Source organism: Rosa rugosa, chromosome 6 (assembly GCF_958449725.1).
Source record: "Rosa rugosa chromosome 6, drRosRugo1.1, whole genome shotgun sequence".
Taxonomy (NCBI): Eukaryota; Viridiplantae; Streptophyta; class Magnoliopsida; order Rosales; family Rosaceae; genus Rosa; species Rosa rugosa.
The window spans coordinates 42,790,847-42,809,337 of NC_084825.1; the positions used below are offsets into that span (position 1 = coordinate 42,790,847).

Here is an 18,491-nt window from a genome sequence, read left to right on the forward strand (position 1 = left end):
ATCGAAACATGGCAGACCTTATCAACACTCTTTTTTATTGAAATAATCTCATGTTTGAGTGTCCCTTTTTTTTTTTTTTTTTTGAATCAATCCATCAATGATTGCATTACTCAAGCCAGAATGGTCATTACATACCCCTCCGCTACCATTCAAAGATAGACAAGAGGTTGTGGAGGTAACACACGGTACATAAAACTTAATAGTTTTGTATTTTCTTAGATAGGTTCTACCCAGATTTTCTTGCCGAATTTCTTATTTGAGTGTATGTAGATTCTGGTCTAGCTACTGATTCTAATGATATCAATTTCTATTAAAAAAAATGAAAAATTTAGTTTTTTTTTTTTTTATCAGATAAACAACTCAAATGCTACAACTAGTCTTTCGTGAGTCGAACTCACAACCTCCCACTTATGAAGGGGAGACTATGGTACTGGGCAAAAATTTAGTAGTTTTTAATAACTTTTTGATATTGGGTTCACTTGTATATCAATTCACTTATGTTAGTAAGCGCAAAAGAAATCTTATATCGAAAGCCATCTTCCATACTCTCATAAGTTGTATTTCATGTAAGTAAACGTGTCATGTAACTACCGACCAAGTTTTCCCAGCTAAACCACAAACACTTCAAAACAGTGAAGGAAAGTCAGAAGAAACGATCGGTGAGAATGTGTAACAAGCAAATTGGAAGAGTCCACATTTGAACTCTCACACAGTTAAAAAAAAACACATCAATCCCATAAACAAAAGCCCCTACAAACCCAAAAGGCCCAAACCCGAATGATCCCCAAAGGTCAGAACTTTGAATAAGAGGGAGTGAGCCTTCACCAAAACACAGACACACACACAGCTCAGTCGTCGCAGAGGTCAAGCTCTCCCTTTCGCCATGGAAGCTCTGCCAAGCTTAGCTCGATTACTCCTAGCCTTGACGATCTTCTCCAGTCTCTCACTTCTTGCTTGCTCCTCTTCGCTTCAGGACCTCCAGATCGCCAACGCCGAGCGCAGAGTAAGCTTTTTCCCGTTCCTCATTCCCGATTCAAATTTCTCATTCCCATTGGGATTGTGTGTAATCTTTGTTTGTTAATTTTTGGCTGCAGATTGACGTGACCTCTCATATCATCAAGGTTTTCTTGACGTTAAAGGTAAATTCTTTGTGTTTGATTGGTTGTTTGGTTGCATCCATTAAACTCGTTGTGGAGAAAATTGAACCCAATTTGTGGAAATTGAGAAATTTTGATGGGTTAGGAATAAAGTCTGCATCTTTAACATGGTTTACGATTTTGTGTACATGGTTCATTTTTCATTTGCGGGGTGAATGTAGATGATTGAGCTTAGGTTTGATTTTCAGAGGCTTTGATTTTAAGCCGTAAAGGCCATTTTGTTGACAAATTAACATTGCATTTTGGGCCGGAATCAGGGTTAATGTGGATGATTGAATTTCAGTTAATTTTGGATATCACAGCGTTGGAAGTTATAGTCTTGATGTATTGGCACTAGACAAGAGTTATCTGTGGTCTTTTGGCATTGTTCATTTTGGTACAGTCATGTCATTCTACTATACTGGTCGTTGAGCTTAGGTTCAGTCTTCAGTGTATTAGAAAGTTGAACCTAATTTGTGAATAATTGAAAATTTTGATGCGTCAGGAATCAAGTCCACATCTCTATTCTTTACCATGGTTTACGATTTTGTAGATGTTTTCATTACTCATTTGCCACATAACTGGGTTTAGGTTGGATTTTCAATCTGCAATGTATTGGATTTGACACTGTAGTCTTAAGAAGGGTCATTCTTTTTCAAAAATTAGCCTTGCATAAGGGCCGATATTGATCATAATGTGGGTAGTTGAGTTTCAGTTTATTTTTGAATATCAGAAACTTGAACGTTACAGTCTTGAGTGTCATTATGTTTCCAAATTGGCATGCCATCCTGAAAATTCGGGTGTGCAATGCACCTCGGGTGATATACTTGTAACCTTGACCGGCATGGAACTATTATGGGAATACTTTGTGGTCATATAGCATTAGTTGTTGTAGAAATAGTTTGTCTTTCTATTCCACTGGGATGTGCATTGGAACTTATTTTGGCTGTCTTTCAGGTGGAAAATACTGGCACTTCTCCTGTTTCAGAAGTGCTTCTTGCTTTCCCACCTACACAGGTTGATCACATAGCATCACTCAAAGCAGCTGTTACCATTGGAAAGAAGAAAAAGAAAAGTTATGTGCCTCTTGAAGTGAATCCTACTGAACTACCTGATGCACCAAATGGGACTAAGTACTTTAAAATATTGTTGCTCAACCCATTGAGTGCTGGTGAAACTGCAACACTAGAAGTGCTTTATATATTGACACATTCTCTGGAGCCTTTCCCAGCAGAAATAAGCCAATCGGAGTCACAGTTGGTCTATTACCGGGATAGTGCAATAATATTGTCTCCTTATTATATTAAGCAACAGACTACTTTTATAAGAACTCCTAGTACTAAGGTGGAGTCATTTACTAGAGTAGAACCCACTACACGTGCTGGTACTGAACTGAAGTATGGACCGTACAAGGATCGCCCTGCATACTCATATTCTCCAGTTCTTGTTCATTTTGAGAATAACAGTCCATTTGCTGTTGTTGAGGAACTTGTACGTGAGGTGGAAATATCTCACTGGGGAAGTCTTCAGATCACGGAACATTACACTCTAGCACATGCTGGTGCTCGACACAAAGGTGTTTTTTCGAGGTAGGTTCTCCTGCTGGTCTTATCATCTCTAATTGATTGTAACAATGGAAAAGACAACCTCTACTAATTTTATTCTTGCAATATAAAAGAATGGAAAAGAATAAATTGTATGTTATGCCTAAGAAAAACTTTTCTGTTAAATCCCATATAGAATTTGTATGTTGCTTAGTTCTTAGTACTAATCTTTCGAAGCTTTGTTTTGACAGGGTTGATTATCAAGGTCGGTCTAGTGGTGTCTCTTCATTCAAACATCTCCTAGCAAGACTACCTCCTAGGGTCCATTCAGTCTTCTACCGAGATCAAATTGGGAACATCTCGTCATCACATTTGCGTACAGATTATCGAAGGGTAAATTCTCTCTTGACAATAGAACATTTATATCAAGATGTTTTCCGTTTACATATCTTTTAGCTCTTCAGTGCCATCCTTGTGGAATCTCTCCTTATAGTTGAATTGGAAGCATGATATCAGGATTGTGGCAACTGGGAAAACTATGTAGAATAATATCTCTGCCTTTGCAAATAGATGCTGATTTTGTATATAATAATCATGTCTCTTTCACTACTTCCCTTTTTCCAGTCAGATCTTGAAATTGAACCAAGGTATCCTTTATTTGGAGGTTGGAAAGCTACTTTTTTAATCGGGTATGGACTACCATTGCAAGACTTCCTTTTTGAGTCACCTGATGGCAGGCGATACCTCAATTTCACCTTTGGTTGTCCTCTTGCTGAGACGGTGGTAGACAAGTTAACCCTCAAAGTGCGTGTAGTACCATGTCTTTGCTTTCATACAACTATCTTTGAATTTCTTCAGCTCATTTTGCCCCCCCAGACATAGGAGAATTAGTTTATTGATTCTGGAACCGTTATATTTCAGGTTGTGCTACCAGAGGGATCGAAAGATCCATCTGCTGTGGTTCCTTTTACAGTTGAGCAACATCTAGAGGTATCCCAATTGTAACATTTTTTTCATTCTGCCAGACTATATGATTATGCTGAGCAATTTAGTTCTCCTTGATGCTGCTGATTAATTGCCATAAAAGCAAATAACAAGACTGTGCAGATATAATATTCTTCTATAGTGGTATTGATGCTTGGTTATATTTCATTTCATTCCTTTTGCAGACCAAATACTCATACCTTGATATCGTTGGGAGGACAGTGGTCGTTCTTGAGAAGAAAAATGTAGTTCCGGAGCATAATTCTCCTTTCCAGGTATCACAAACATTGTTTGAGTACTTATATTTTCTCTACTTTAAAACATTGAAGGCAATGAGCTTCTCTAGTCTATAAATTTAGGACTGTTGACTTTGCATAGACAGCTAAGCAAATCATGTCGTTATAATTGATGTTGATCTGACCACTTGGAGAGTTGGAGATGAGCTTGTAATGCAGCAGCCACAACTTGGTTAGAAAAGAAATATCCTCTTTGGAAGCCTAAGACTAAGCCTAGCCTTTTTTGGTCCAAAGGAAAGTCTCCATGGTAGTTTAAGGGTCTTGCCAGATAAATTTTCAGTTTTATGAAGAATAAATATGAGCCTAGTGCTTTTAAGAGTCTATTAAAGTCTTTAAGAGTCTGTACTCAAGGGTCTCGAGTCTTTATTTCTATTAAAGTCTTTAAGTATTCAAGGGTCTTATTATTAATGTGTCTTTAGTAGAGTCTTCTGGTGTTCTAGGAGTAAGGGTTATGTTTTTAAGCCTATAAATATGGGTACCTATTGTAAACCCAAATCAGATTGGAATGAATTAAAATTGAATTTTATTGAAGGCTTGGTGCCCTGGTTTCTCTTCTCCTACCCTATTCTCTGTTCTCTCTCCTAACCTCCCTCATTCCATTTCTCCCTTCTACAGCTAGAAAAACCTCTGTTTCTTCTAAAATCATTCTGCTTTCTTAATCTCTCAACACTCCCAAACCCACCTTAATCATACTCTCACCAACTGTTGCTCTTTGCTGCATCAGCTTGTGCAGTTCTTCCTTTAAATTAATTGAAACTATAATGGGCTTCAGTTTGTTAATTTGTTACCAGCATGGAGTATTTTTGGGATCAGTAATGCTCTCCTGATAACCTCACAATAGACACATGCCACAGAGGTTGGCATATATTTTAGTAGTGCATTCCTGGTATATATTCTAAGAGAAATGTACATCCAATAAGATTAGGGTTTGTTGACCAAGTATTGAACCATCTTAGAGTCCTGTATAGTGAAGGAATTGTACGCTTAATATTTGTATGCATCTCTCTATACCAGGCATGCATCTACATCTCCCTTTATGTTGTGCATTCCTGGTATATATTTTAAGAGAAATGTACATCCAATAAGATTAGGGTTTGTTGACCAAGTATTGAACCATCTTAGAGTCCTGTATAGTGAAGGAATTGTACGCTTAATATTTGTATGCATCTCTCTATACCAGGCATGCATCTACATCTCCCTTTATGGTGACTGAGCCCTCTTTCTGCTTACTTATTTGGCAGGTCTACTACAGCTTCAACCCAGTTTTCATGCTGGCAGAACCGCTGATGTTGATATCTGTATTCTTCTTCCTTTTCATGGCTAGTGTAGCTTACCTACACGTAGATTTTTCTATCAGCAAGTGATATAGTATCTCCTGAATTATCAAAGGTATGGTGTCAACTTTCAAGTATCTGTAAGCAAGCTTGGAATTACTCTACTCTCAAAAAAATAAAATAAAATCTTATGATTCTGTTTTGCTTTGTAGCTTAGATGACCAAGTGGAGCAGTGCAACCAGGACTCTTGAGTGCCAGTCATTTTGGATTTTACTTATTTCAGTCAATCAGATATATGATGTAGCTTACTATGAGAAAATTTTGTTGTGCATTGCCCCGCTTGCTTTATGAAACTGAACCTAAACCCCACACACTATATTGTTGTCTTAGTTTTAGAAACAGAAGGATACTGATGTGTTTTGATAGTGAAACTATGATGTTATAAATGTATCTACATAATATGACAGAGGACTTGAAAGCTCGTTTTGATGTGGCCTAGAAGTGGATGAATAGAACTGCAAAGCTGCAGTTATTATATCTAGAGCATTTCTTGTTCCAGATTGCAGAAGAGAAACTTACCGCAATTCTCCCTTGAGAGAAGCAAGCCTCAATCAACAAAGAGTTCTCATTCTTTCATTAGTACCCAATACCGAAACACAATTTACTTGTACAAAGACAGTGCACAGAACTTGCATTGCTGAATGCTGTGTTATATAACAACACTCCTTTTTGCAGCGTGCATCAAGCTGAGGAAAGAGTTGGCTTCTATTATAGTATCATCCAAATCAAAACAAGCATATCCAAACTGTAACAGTAGGGGTGGGTGGTGTTGATTTACTACAAGGTTGACACTTGAAAATGAAATGCGACAAGCTTTTAATGAATGTTTTGGTTCTGTGAATGTATAACATATCCAGGATACAGATACGCCAAATAGTCAAAAGCTTTCTGTAGAACCTTGTTTGAATCTTAAATCCCACCACCAAGTCAACAACCCAGATAGATAAATCCCAAATTATTGAAGCCAATGTTGAATTGCAACCTCTGCCCATGAAGAAACATCAATTTGTGTTGCTCCTATATTCCAAGTCTTCACCAGCCAACCAACCAACCCCATCTTAAAACTACTAAATGTTTTTATGAGGAAGCATTGCCATAATGAAACCCATAACTTGTGATGATGAGAGCATGGCAAATAACCTATATAAGAGCCTCGGTCATTGTCAAGGTATTAAAATTGTATAAGATCTGGCACTAGAAAAGGGAAAACAGCTTGCATATGCAAATTAGATAGGCTTTGGTTTTTGATAGGACTCATGGGGATGAGGATGGCAATGAAATATCTTTGTATAGGAATAGAAAAGTATTTCATTTTAGGATCTGACATTGAGTTTTAGACTTGCACTATGGATAGGTAGTCAACAAAGATCAACAAAAGACTATGACATCGATGATGTTAAAACTCAAAATTGGGGGGCAAAAGGATGAAATTGAGGACAAGAAAAGGAAATTAGTTATCATAGCATCAGACAGGCTTAGGATAGACTCATATGACTTATGAATTATGATTAATTCCATGCTTAAAGCTAATCTGCAATTATAAGTTTCTTGTCAAAGGGTTCATCATGTGGAGTGAAATCCTCCCATAAATGCATTATTGGGGTTGATAAAATTAAGACACACTTTGCCGACGTATATACAATTGTTAAAATCCTCCATAAAAAAAAATTAGAAAGGTACATAATTTTCGCCAACGAAATATTTGTAAAGATTAAAAAAAAAAATAACATACTTCTGCTAACAAGTATATAATTGTAAAGATTTTCCAAAAAAAAAAAAATTAAGGGGTCAGATTTTTGCCAGTGAGCCAAGGAGAAAGAAGTCGCTTAAAGTATTCTATAAGAAATTAAAATGAAACAGGTCACACCTATATAGACAAAAGTCTCCCATAAAAAAAAAAAAATCGAAAAACGCATAAATGCATCAAGTTGGATATTGATTATAGATGAGATTGAGCATTATTATAGAAATGAAATGATGATATGATTGTTCTATCTACTCTAATACTCTTGTGGCTAGACTTCGAAGTTCATAAAAAGACATAGAGAGAGGATGTTTTTCCTTTTCTTTGCATTTAAAATTGATACAAAGCCAGATTTTGTCAATGCAGTTTGACTTGGTAAAAGAACAAGAAGAAGGAACCAGAGAAGCACAGCATGGATTTTGGCAATCCATGGAAGGACTAGGAATCCATTCATGGGACACCATCCAGTTGGATATGTTTGCCTAAACTGCCCATTCCTATTTTAAGCAAACAACACAAGCATCCTCTTTTCTCTTTGAGCCATATGCTATGGTAGTTATGTTTGTATCCCCAACCAACAACCACCAAAGTTCACATTCTTATGTTCTTCAAAATTCCACATGTTAACCTTAATTATTAGAAGTTAAAGCCTAACAAAGTGGGTGACACATCTACTTAGAACCTTCATTATCAAAGATAGTGATCAAATTTTCCTCATTTTACCTTCTTGCCCTCTAGTTTTCTCAAATACCCACTGATTTCTTTAAAGGGGATGGTACTATTTAATATTTATCTTTGAGAATCAAATGTTACATATATAGTAAACCTCTAATTATGAGAAACATCCATTACAACTCTCTACAACTATGAATATTATAAACTCTATATATGATTGTGATTGATCATCAATCAAGCTTGGGGAAAATAAAGGGGGCAATATGATAATTCCACCCTCAAACCCAGACAGGTATAAATACACCAGAGTCAGTTAATTTAAAACCGGGAGGAGGAGGAACACAGAGACAGAGAGAGAGAGAGAGAGAAAAAAGAGAGAACAAGAGAGAGGATTCATCATCTTCTTTGATTCTCTCAAACCCAGAAACTGAAAACTCCTGTGATTTGATTCTCTGATTCCCTCCAAAGGGATCAGAGGATCATCTTTCCTGCCCCAAGTAGCATGCAGGTTGGGTTCTTCATCATTATGGTAACAAAAGGCTTAAACTTTTGAAACAAGAAACTCAATCACAAACTGTGATTTTGATAAAGAAGACTCTGACTTTTGGGCCTGGAAAGATTAGAAACTTGGGTATTCTGTAACTTTTCTGGAAATGGGTGCCTCACAAAATGATGGTAAAATGGAGGGTTGGCTTTATCTGATGAGGATGAACCGGCTTGGCATGCAATACTCTCGCAAAATGTACTTTATTCTTCAGGGGAATTTCCTCAGGAGCTTCAAATCCATACCCACTTCTGAATACCAGGTATATTTGGATACCCTTTTAGTCTCATTGTGATTTTGCAATCTCTAGAATGCGTAGCATGTGTAAGAAATCAATGTGGCTTGTTCAAGTTTTGATTTTGGATCTGGAATTGGGATTTTTGTAGGCTTTGTTGTTAAAGGAGTAATGGGTTTGTATTCATATTTACTTTTGTGTTTGGCGTACAACTATGCTGACTGTGCTGGCTTTGATGCATAAGTCTTTATAATTAACTTTGCATTTGTTTGTATAATCAACTTTGTCTAGGTTCCTCTCTGCATTCCTTGATGTTGGAATTTTTGAAATGATTGTGATGATATTACTAAAATAAGGTAGAAAATTTGCTCAATGAAAGCTGTTCTTTGGTCAGGAACCGGTTAGGAGTGCCATAATAGACAGCTGCATTCGGGTCACGGATAATGGAAAGGCTAGTGTTCATAGAAAAGTAAGGCTTCAACACACCTATGTTTTTTTTCAAAATCTATGGATCAATGTTTGTTGAACATCAGAGAGATACCGTTTTGAGCAGTTCTATTCATGATGATTTTTGCAACATACAGGTGTTCTTTTCCTTTACGCTTTATAACTCTTCCAATGCCAATGATCAGCTCAAGGTGGGTTGCATTCAAAGCCATATGTCATTAGTTCTGTTTTACAGTATATTGGTGTATAACCAGAATTGAACTTTTATAGTTGGGAGCAAGTAGCCCAGAAGAAGCAGCAAAATGGATTCGTTCATTGCAGGATGCTGCATTAAAGGTTTCAAGCTTTAAATCACAACTAGGCTTCAAGAAAGTAGTTTTTGTTTATGATAAGTACCTAATGTTTTATATATTTTCAGGAATTGCCTAATCCAGCAAAGGATTTTGTGGCTTGTTCTTCCGGGAAGAGGTGGTCACCCTTAAGGTAAATATCAGTTCCAGACCGACATATTTCATTTTGGTTTCCCCTCTCTTTGTATCAGGACTCAGGAGGATGACTGCACACAATTCTTTGACTTATCTGAAGATTACAATTCCTAATTAGTTTCACAAATTGAATAATCCCGGTGGATGGTCAAGAGCTTGAACACATATGCTTGCACAAAAGTCATCATCGCACATGCCTGTATTGTTACATATCTTTTCAGGCTTTTGGATCTTAATCATAAAAGCTATAATTAAAACTCGCAGATATGACAACGGAACCACAATTGCTTGTCTTTTATTTTCTCTCCCCATTCAGTGCTCCCATTCTTATTCATATAATTGTGTAAACCTGAGGTAAAACCTTGTCTATAGTGATTGAATTCTATGCAGTTTTGTATATCACATATCTTGTGAAAACCAAATTTCTGATAAACTAAGAAACAAATCATCATTTTCTGATAAAACTGATGTGGCAGGTAGTAGTGATTAGTGAGTAAAATTAGCATGCTCGTCTCTTAGATCTGAAGCATTCAGCTGAACTTATTTAAGTTAGACTGTCATATATCTATTCCAAATCTGCAGCATTTGCGCTGTTTATCTACATTTTTTCTGTTTTATTGACAGACTGGGTGGTTCCAGAAGCGCCTTGAGAAGTTCTGTTGACTGGACCTTTTGCCCATTGATTCACACTGAAGTAATGACAAATGACGTTATTGCTCCTTCACCCTGGAAAATATTTGGTTGTCAGAATGGTAAGACATTTAGTGCTTATATGCATTTCGAGCAAGGAATGTGTATGTGTTGAAAGCTCATTTCTTACGCAGGATTACGGCTCTTTAAAGAAGCAAAAGATGGGGATTCCCGTGGAAGGGTGAGGTGCTCTTTTGGCAAGCTAATTCTTGATTTTTATTGTTTCTTCTCTTCTCTTTTAAGCTTAATGATGTTTCTAATATCAGCATTGGGATGACCATCCGGCAATAATGGCAGTAGGAGTGCTTGATGGAACTTCAGAGGCCATCTTCGGGACTCTTTTATCTCTTGGTCCATCGAGATCAGAGTAAGATTGGTGACATGTTATTAATCTATTTTAGAAAAGTAGAGCTTTATAATGAAGGCCTCATTGTATTGGTTTATTTATTGGTAGAATAGTCTTGCCTTTTAACTAATAACTGCAGTTTCTTATCAATGTAAGTACTACAATCAGGTAACGAGAAACTTTCTTAACAATAACCATGGCAGCGAGTTACTTCCTGTGCTACAACATTTATGAGTCAAGACATGCAAGTGCTTAATTCACTTGAAAATCTCCTTATATACTAGAAGCTGATTTGGTTTTCCTATATGCAGCTTAACTTGCAGTTGTTGTACTTTTCTTTTTTCTTTTTTTTTCAAAAGTTTTTAAAACTAGTAGCAAAAACAACCAAGTCCTTATTGTAATTTCTTTCTTTGAATATATTATCATGACCTCTTTTCCTGATAATGGATTGTTCCAACTCCAGAGGTTGAATTACCAAGTGTCTTGCAGATGGGACTTCTGTTTTTACCGGGGTACTGTGGTTGAGAACCTAGATGGCCATACTGATATTGTTCACCAGCAGTTATACAGTGATTGGCTACCTTGGTTAGATTTGGAACCTCATTAAGATATAAATTTTTTATATAGATATGCTGTCGTTGACACACAGTGATTTTCAGGGGGATGAAACGAAGAGATCTACTGCTGCGTCGCTATTGGAGAAGAGAGGAAGATGGCACATATGGTATGAAATTCCTCCGGTAAATATTACACATAATACAAAGCTAGAGCCAGAATCAGCTTGCCCCTAACTTTCTTAACCTGGTTTTGTCACAGTTATCCTATACCACTCTGTGTCTCACAAGAAGTGTCCACCAAAAAGAGGATACGTGCGTGCTTGCCTTAAAAGTAATGTACGCTTTGAGCTGGAGATTATTGATTGACTTTCTCATAGGACATGATATATGGAAAATACATGAGAATTATCTATATTACTTCGCGCCAACTATTTTCTACTACTGAATAAATATGGTTATGCATAGTAATTCATTTTTCTTCTTTCTGACTTTGTCCATGTTGCTTTGAATTTGGATGTGAATATGTCCTCTTTCTCCTTGTGTTCTCACATATGCAGGTGGAGGATATGTTATAACTCCCGTGAACCATGGGAAACAATCACTTGTTAGACACATGCTTGCTATTGATTGGAAATTCTGGAAGTTATATCTCCGTCCATCATCTGCAAGATCCATTACCATCAGGATGCTTGAGAGAATTGCTGGTACCGCTTCATTGCTTGCTTAGAATTGAAATCTTTGTTCCCATTCTATGTCCAAATTTTTTGTTCACAGAACCTTCATTATCCTTTATTTCAGCACTAAGAGAGCTGTACGGAACGAAAGCTGGAAATTATTCCACTGCATTCAGATCCGGAGAGTTTTCAAGAGATATTGGATTAGCTCATAGTGAAAAGGAGATTACCAAGACAGAATTTCACAGCCCTTTAGAAGTCAAAAAGAAAGAAGAGGTTAATCCCATGGAAGATGAGGTGGAAAAACCAGGACGTGCTAGTTTAAAGGGAATGCATGATTCTGCAGACGAATTCTTTGATGTTCCTGAACCAACAGATTATGACCAGTTTGAGAATGAGTGGTCTTCAGAGTTTATCATGGAGCAGCATCCCACGGTACTTCACTGATCACCAAGACTGATATCTTTATATACCATATAGTTTAACCTAATGTTGAGTCTGAGTCTTTGCTTCAATTGCTTCTTCTATCATGTTTTATGCGCTCTCATGTAGATGAGATAGATGGACTTCATTTGTGTGGACCTTATTGAAGTTCCAATGGCATATATGCATATTCATGTTATATATGTACTCAAAGAAGTTGTGAAACTCGCGAATCATTCTTAATTTTTTACAATCTTCTCAAACACTTTGGATGTGCAGAACACACACCAGCCCAGAATGTCTAACAGCAGCCGATTTGTGAAGAAATTTCATGAACTTAGAGGTCAGTTTCTGATGTCCCCGTAAATTGCACTTCAGGGATGGGATGTGTACCTGTATATTTCAGTTATATTCTCATCAATCTCTTTATGCTACAGTTCAGAAGAAGGGTTATTTGGACTTACAAGAGGTGGCTAAGGAAGATAACATGTCATGTGCATATGGATCAACTCTTCAAAAGGACCCAAATTGTGCTTTACCTTGTAGCTGGGGAGCAGCTGATCCTTCTTCGTTTTTAATACGTGGGCCAAATTATTTACGAGATCATGAGAAGGTATTTTGTTTTCAGCTGTTGCTACTATTGATCAAGAGACTGAAGTACAAGTAGATTCCTCAAAAGTGCTCAAACATGTGTTGTAAATTTGACTTGCATAGGAAGTGTATAGTTGAATTAAAAATCACGGGTTTATATAGCATTTCCTATTTTTTAGGGAGTGAAAATTTGATGTTTATTATTTCTCATTTCTCAAACGAGCATCTTTTTACCAGATCAAGGCAAAAGACACCTTGATGCAACTGGTTGGGGTAGATTGGCTAAGATGTGACGAGCGAATAGATGATCTTAGCAGCCGTTTTGGTGGGATCGTTCAGGTTTGATCTATCATTTCACATAGTACTTTCAATTTGTAGAAATGATCATTTTGAAAATCTGAATCTACTACATATTTTGAGTGATAAAAAAACGTAATAACAAGCTATTGGATGCATGCAGAAATATGCAGAACTAGGTGGGCCAGAATTCTTCTTTGTTGTTAACATACAAGTAAGTCTCATTCAAATTACATCAATCGAGTAATATCATCAGTATCATCAGAAATTCAGAATCATCAAGATGCAGATTTCTTAGTACATACATGTCCATGAATCAGATCCCCGGCACAACCATATATACCTTGGCATTTTATTACATGTTGAACACTCCTTTGGAGGAAAACCCTTTACTACATAGCTTTGTCAATGGAGATGACGCCTATAGGAATTCGAGGTTCAAGCTAATACCTTACATTTCTAAGGTTAGTAGCAAGCCATTTTGATATACTTATATGTAGATTAAGTACTTATGTGTTTTGTACTTGACATTGCTCGAGTTGTTTTCTCAGGGCTCATGGATAGTCAAGCAGAGTGTTGGAAAGAAAGCCTGCTTAGTAAGTCAAGCACTTGAGGTAAAATATTTCCGTGGGAAGAACTATTTGGAGGTAAGTTACTAAATCCTTTATCATGTTAAGTGAGAGTTTCAACTGCTTACTACGGTTCTAACCTGTGAATTTCTAATGTTAGCTTATGATCGACGTTGGGTCTTCAACTATAGCAAGGGGGGTTGTCAATCTTGTTCTTGGATACCTAAACAATTTGGTCATTGAAATGGCATTTCTGATACAGGTAACAATTTAAATGTCATGAGTTATAGGTACACAGAAGATATGTTGATTATGAGCATAAGAAAAGTAGTTTGAAAGTGTTCGAGTGGATTGCTTGCTAATATAGTGTCAATTTACTTCATGAAACAGTTGTGGATATCAATCTAACTAAGAAAACTTTTGCAGGCCAACACAGAAGAGGAACTTCCAGAAGTCCTCCTTGGAACATGTAGAATTAACCATTTGGATGCATCCAAATCAGTCCAGGTAAAACCATGATTTTCACCCAGAAAATCAGGCCAAAAAAGAAAAGAGCCAAAAAATCTCATATAAGTTCATCAGGTAGATACCCATTTGCTCCCCAGCAAGGAACCAAAAATGATGTAAAGATTCTACCAAAATAGAAAAGAGAAAAAGATGTAAAGAGAGGTGCTCCATGTTCTGGTATCCAAGTGTTTATAGTCATTTTTTTTCCCCATCCAGTCAAAATTAGTTTTTTTTTTTTTTTTTTTTTTTAACAATTCATTGTGCTTCATTCTTCAATTTATCCTTCTGGTTGTCTAGGTTACATCATCACATAATGAATTAGCAGCATTTCGTTTGTAAACCTAAAATAAAAAAAGAGAAAACAAAAAATCATCAACGTAACATTGGTTTATTCTTTTATAGTACAAAATAGATTCATTACTCTGGATCAAAACTGTGACCAATATTTTTGTCAAAACCATCATCGTCGTCGTCCATCACACCACTCTCTATCAATCTGGCCTCGAGTACTGCATTTTGCTTCATGCAGCACAACTCCCTGTGATCATTCAATACCCTTATATAATTTCTATTGCATTGAATTTTCCGTATGCATAGGCCATTGGTTAGAAGACTCAGTTATGTTTGACCAACTCTGAAGGCTCTTCAATATTTGGGGGGGGGGGGGGGGGGGGGGGTGTCTGAGATTACTGTACGTGATTGCATACATTTCCAGAAATAGCATTTTAGGCTTGCAATTTTGGACACGCAACATAATTAGTGGGTTGGGAACTTGGGATGCCATAATTTTGACACGAAAACTGCGAATTTGACACAAATACTCTAGTTAGGTTAATGTCAATAAAGAATGATCAACTTACTTGATAGACACACTTAACTAGAATCGTACAAAGAGATATCAGTTTTGTTCATATCATGACTAATTGATGTATAACTGCGAAGTTTGGTTTAGAAACCAAGAAGATGGACACCAGAAATTGTCGGTTTATAGAATAAACAAGCAGCTCGAACATGAAACTACTATAGACGGGTTGGTTTGGTGTCCGTTGTTCATGCAAGTTGGATATGAAGTAGTGTTTCCACTCGCGGACGGATGAGTAAAGCGTAAGAACAATCTCGAGCACACACAATGGAGCCGTAGACAATCAAGTGAAATCCAATCCATGAAATAAAATTACGATCAATATCGTTGGAGTAAAGGTCGTAATGCCTTTTCATAGGGTGAAAAGAAGAGCAGGAGCCGCATAAAGATCGATTCATGTTAGACCCAATGTAGATCCAACTTTTTATTCACTCATGGGATTATGAGCATTTCTGATTAGTGAATTAGAAAATTGTTACGAGTCCTAACTATTAGTTCTTACCCAATAAGGAACTCTTGAAAGGCGTTTTATTTGCTCGCAGTTCGCGTTTGATAAGATAAAGTAAATCTTAGTTTTCGTTTTCATTTTCCTTTTGATTGATTAATTAAATTAATCACATTGCATTTGACTAATACTTAAGCTAAAACACGAAATGACACGATACAAACATAACTCTACTATGAAAATATTGCCGATAAACACGACGTACTAACTCACAACATACATGAATAACTGATCAATAACACAACTTGAATGCATTACCGACATGGGGTGGAAACAACTTACAGAAAAGCAAGATTGATCGACATGATTGACGTTAGTGAATCAATCATATGGGAAGAAGAGTAGGGTTTCCAAGATATGTCATTTCACAGTTTCACACACAAAACCATTTTGTTTTTCCTTCAAACAAAATCCTTGAATCACCAATCCAGCCAATCATACCAGAGCTCAAACCCAGGTTGAGTTACCATAACTAAAGAGAATTCATTGTCTACTACAGAAACTTGCCGACATGTTTAGGAATCTCATTACAGTCGACACAAAGAGAAAGGGAAAATATGATATATGAAATGGCTGTCTTAGCCTCACTTAGTCACTTACACAAAAACAATGATATACGAATGAATTTAAGCTACCATTTGTGCTCAGAAATGACCAACAAAATAAGCATGCCCTTAAATTCTGTGGGGAACCAATTCCATGCTTTGTATAATACTAGTGGAGCTTGATAGTTGATAGGTACACTGCTCCATATCAATGGCCAGTGAGCAATTAAGTAGAAGCGTGGGATGCCGCTCTCTTTTATTAGAGTTTTAGACACCCTTTTCAGTTGTGGACTGGAATTCAAGTATGTTCCATGCATTCTGATTCTCGAATGTCAATCTCAACCTATCATATTTGTCCGAAAAGGACTGCTAATTGAGATTTGCTACAGGAAGTGTCACATGTAATGTCCGCAAACACAATCTACTATATGAAAATTTAGAGTTTGCTCTCATTTGACTTCAGAAATAATCGAAAAAAATATTATAAATCTTTAAGCACGAGCAACATAGACAACGTATACAGAATCAGCAAACGCAATTGTTATTCTCTAATGTAGAATGTCATCCAAAATGTTTGGAAGAGACTTAAACACACTTGAATGTGAGCAGTGTATAGAGATCATTGAGTTTAAAGTAAGAAGCTATAGCAAAAACAAATGATGAATCAACACATTAAGTGTGCAAGCTTGTCGGTAAACCGTGGCATGTTGGTTTGCTAGCCTAACTAACACTATAGAGGTCACGGGTTCAAATCTCACTGACATCAGGGATGGGATGGGGTGGAGTGAGGAGTTACATTGTCGTCCGAAGAGTAAAATGCGAGATGTAGCATGCTCTAGAGATTAAAATATGGTTAAAAAACCAAAATTAATGATTAAATAACTACCCAAGAACATTAGGGCTGATAAAATGATTAAAATCACCCAACGCAGTCCCCACGTAGTGTCAACCAATTGAGGCACCCACGTGGCACGTGGCAACAATCAACGACTTAATTTTAACCCTTTTTTTTTCTGATTTCTAACTATTTTTGGCGGATATTTTCAAATTTAACTATTCATTAAATTTTCTAATTTTTTTTTTTCTGATAAAAAAGGCTCTCACATGTAAGCATCGCTTTCATGTCTCTGTTCCCGGCGCGTATAACGCTCACCATATTATTTTCCCCGGTCACCATCACCCCCATCACGGCGTTAATTAATATTCCCAAAAACTAATTTATTTTCATAGATATTTCATTCAACGAAATAATTATAATATGACCATTGAAATAGAAAAAATGGGCCTAATTCCACCTAATTTCATCAAATTAGACCAGTTAATATGATATCGTGATTCACCAGAATGTCGGTAACTCTGCTACATTTGCGAAAGATATGCGAGGAACGAAAATGCATTTAATCGAGACATACGGTGCTTCATTCAGTCCAATCTAAATTGTCATACCACCAAATTTTTTGTTCTCGTTGAATTTGAATTGGTTAGAATGTTAGACTAAGTATGGGGCATAATTTGAATTGGTTAGAGTGTTAAACTAAGTTTAGAGCATAATCAGTCAATTCTCTTTCAGATGTAAACAAAATAAGAAAGAAAATATATACAAATCGAGAATTTCATATGTTCATGTAGCCACGTGATAAGAGCCCATGTGGCTGATTTATTCCATATTCCAGCACATACTTAATTGATGTTTTGAATCAGTATATGACAGCATCCATGTTGTTGCTAGTAGCTAGCTAGAATATTTAGATCGATCGGGCCCTGAATTATTGGCCTATTATTTTAGGGTTAGATTGATCTGCAATTCGTTGGTTTTGTTGTATATATTAATCTGACAAAAATGTCTATAACTTGGCAATGACTCCATCATAATATGACAAAATGAGTGTGTTTATATTGTGAGACTTGTGAGGCAGTGGAGTGAGCGAGTGAGAAGAGGCAGCACACCACTCTCTTTCGAATTGTCGTGCCACTGGCTTTCGTTTAAGGTTTGTCAATGTGCTATCGTGATCTACAAGTCCCATTGACTTGGTTCTTTACTCTTGGATGTTGGTGTTCTATAGTACATTATCCTATTGAGTAATGGAAGAGTTGTGTGAGAGGTTAAAATACAGAACACCCACCACGATATTGTCCTAAATAGGTTGTATTTTAAACGATATTATGGTTATTGAGGATCCTAATTGAAGAAAACAATATATATATATATATATATCAGTCCTTTTTGGCTAAGGACATCCTTACCTAAGCTTAGGTACGGATTTCCAGTTTTTGGCAACTTTTCGATCATATATTCACATCTTAACCATTCAGTTAGGTCCTAATGTATAGATCATCTCTACAAAATTTCAGCCAAATTGATGATCGTTAAGGCATTTACAACTGCAATTTACAACAATGTACATGAACGGTTCCGGTTTGACAGATTCGGTTCGTTCGTGTAAATTGCAGTTTTGGATGCCTTAACGATCATCAACTTGGCTGAAATTTTGCAAAAGTG

The 18,491-nt window shown here is 36.6% G+C and overlaps 2 protein-coding genes across 3 annotated transcripts; both read left to right on the forward strand.

Moving 5' to 3' along the window:
• Positions 1-791: 791 nt before the first annotated feature.
• Positions 792-5,716, forward strand: LOC133717316 (dolichyl-diphosphooligosaccharide--protein glycosyltransferase subunit 1B). 2 transcript variants are annotated; one of them, XM_062144002.1, is made up of 9 exons: positions 792-1,003; positions 1,095-1,139; positions 2,094-2,725; positions 2,932-3,073; positions 3,305-3,484; positions 3,602-3,670; positions 3,850-3,939; positions 5,202-5,349; positions 5,447-5,716. In XM_062144002.1, the coding sequence occupies exons 1-8, from the start codon at positions 884-886 to the stop codon at positions 5,322-5,324; spliced, it is 1,401 nt and encodes a 466-aa protein (XP_061999986.1). In that variant the 5' UTR covers positions 792-883; the 3' UTR covers positions 5,325-5,349; positions 5,447-5,716. The 2 variants fall into 2 exon arrangements, with proteins under 2 accessions (XP_061999986.1, XP_061999987.1); XM_062144003.1 differs by having other exon boundaries at positions 5,452-5,716.
• A 2,308-nt stretch (positions 5,717-8,024) lies between these two features.
• Positions 8,025-14,294, forward strand: LOC133715896 (protein ENHANCED DISEASE RESISTANCE 2-like). Its single transcript, XM_062142586.1, has 21 exons — positions 8,025-8,520; positions 8,888-8,962; positions 9,078-9,131; positions 9,211-9,276; positions 9,359-9,423; positions 10,050-10,177; positions 10,250-10,296; positions 10,382-10,482; positions 10,951-11,046; positions 11,121-11,185; positions 11,278-11,349; positions 11,576-11,722; positions 11,817-12,127; positions 12,395-12,458; positions 12,553-12,728; positions 12,944-13,045; positions 13,167-13,217; positions 13,324-13,467; positions 13,555-13,650; positions 13,733-13,834; positions 13,999-14,294. Exons 1-21 carry the CDS (start codon positions 8,368-8,370, stop codon positions 14,089-14,091), a joined length of 2,208 nt encoding a protein of 735 aa, XP_061998570.1. The 5' UTR covers positions 8,025-8,367; the 3' UTR covers positions 14,092-14,294.
• The last annotated feature ends 4,197 nt before the right edge of the window (positions 14,295-18,491 follow it).

Coding starts and splice junctions, on each gene's coding strand:
- LOC133717316 (XM_062144002.1), top strand. CDS start 884: ATGGAAGCTCTGCCAAGCTTAGCTCGATTACTCCTAGCCTTGACGATC. Junction 3,485..3,601: donor TAGACAAGTTAACCCTCAAA/GTGCGTGTAGTA, acceptor GTTATATTTCAG/GTTGTGCTACCAGAGGGATC. Junction 3,671..3,849: donor CAGTTGAGCAACATCTAGAG/GTATCCCAATTG, acceptor TTCCTTTTGCAG/ACCAAATACTCATACCTTGA.
- LOC133715896 (XM_062142586.1), top strand. CDS start 8,368: ATGGGTGCCTCACAAAATGATGGTAAAATGGAGGGTTGGCTTTATCTG. Junction 10,297..10,381: donor ATGGGGATTCCCGTGGAAGG/GTGAGGTGCTCT, acceptor TTCTAATATCAG/CATTGGGATGACCATCCGGC. Junction 10,483..10,950: donor CTTGGTCCATCGAGATCAGA/GTAAGATTGGTG, acceptor AGTGTCTTGCAG/ATGGGACTTCTGTTTTTACC.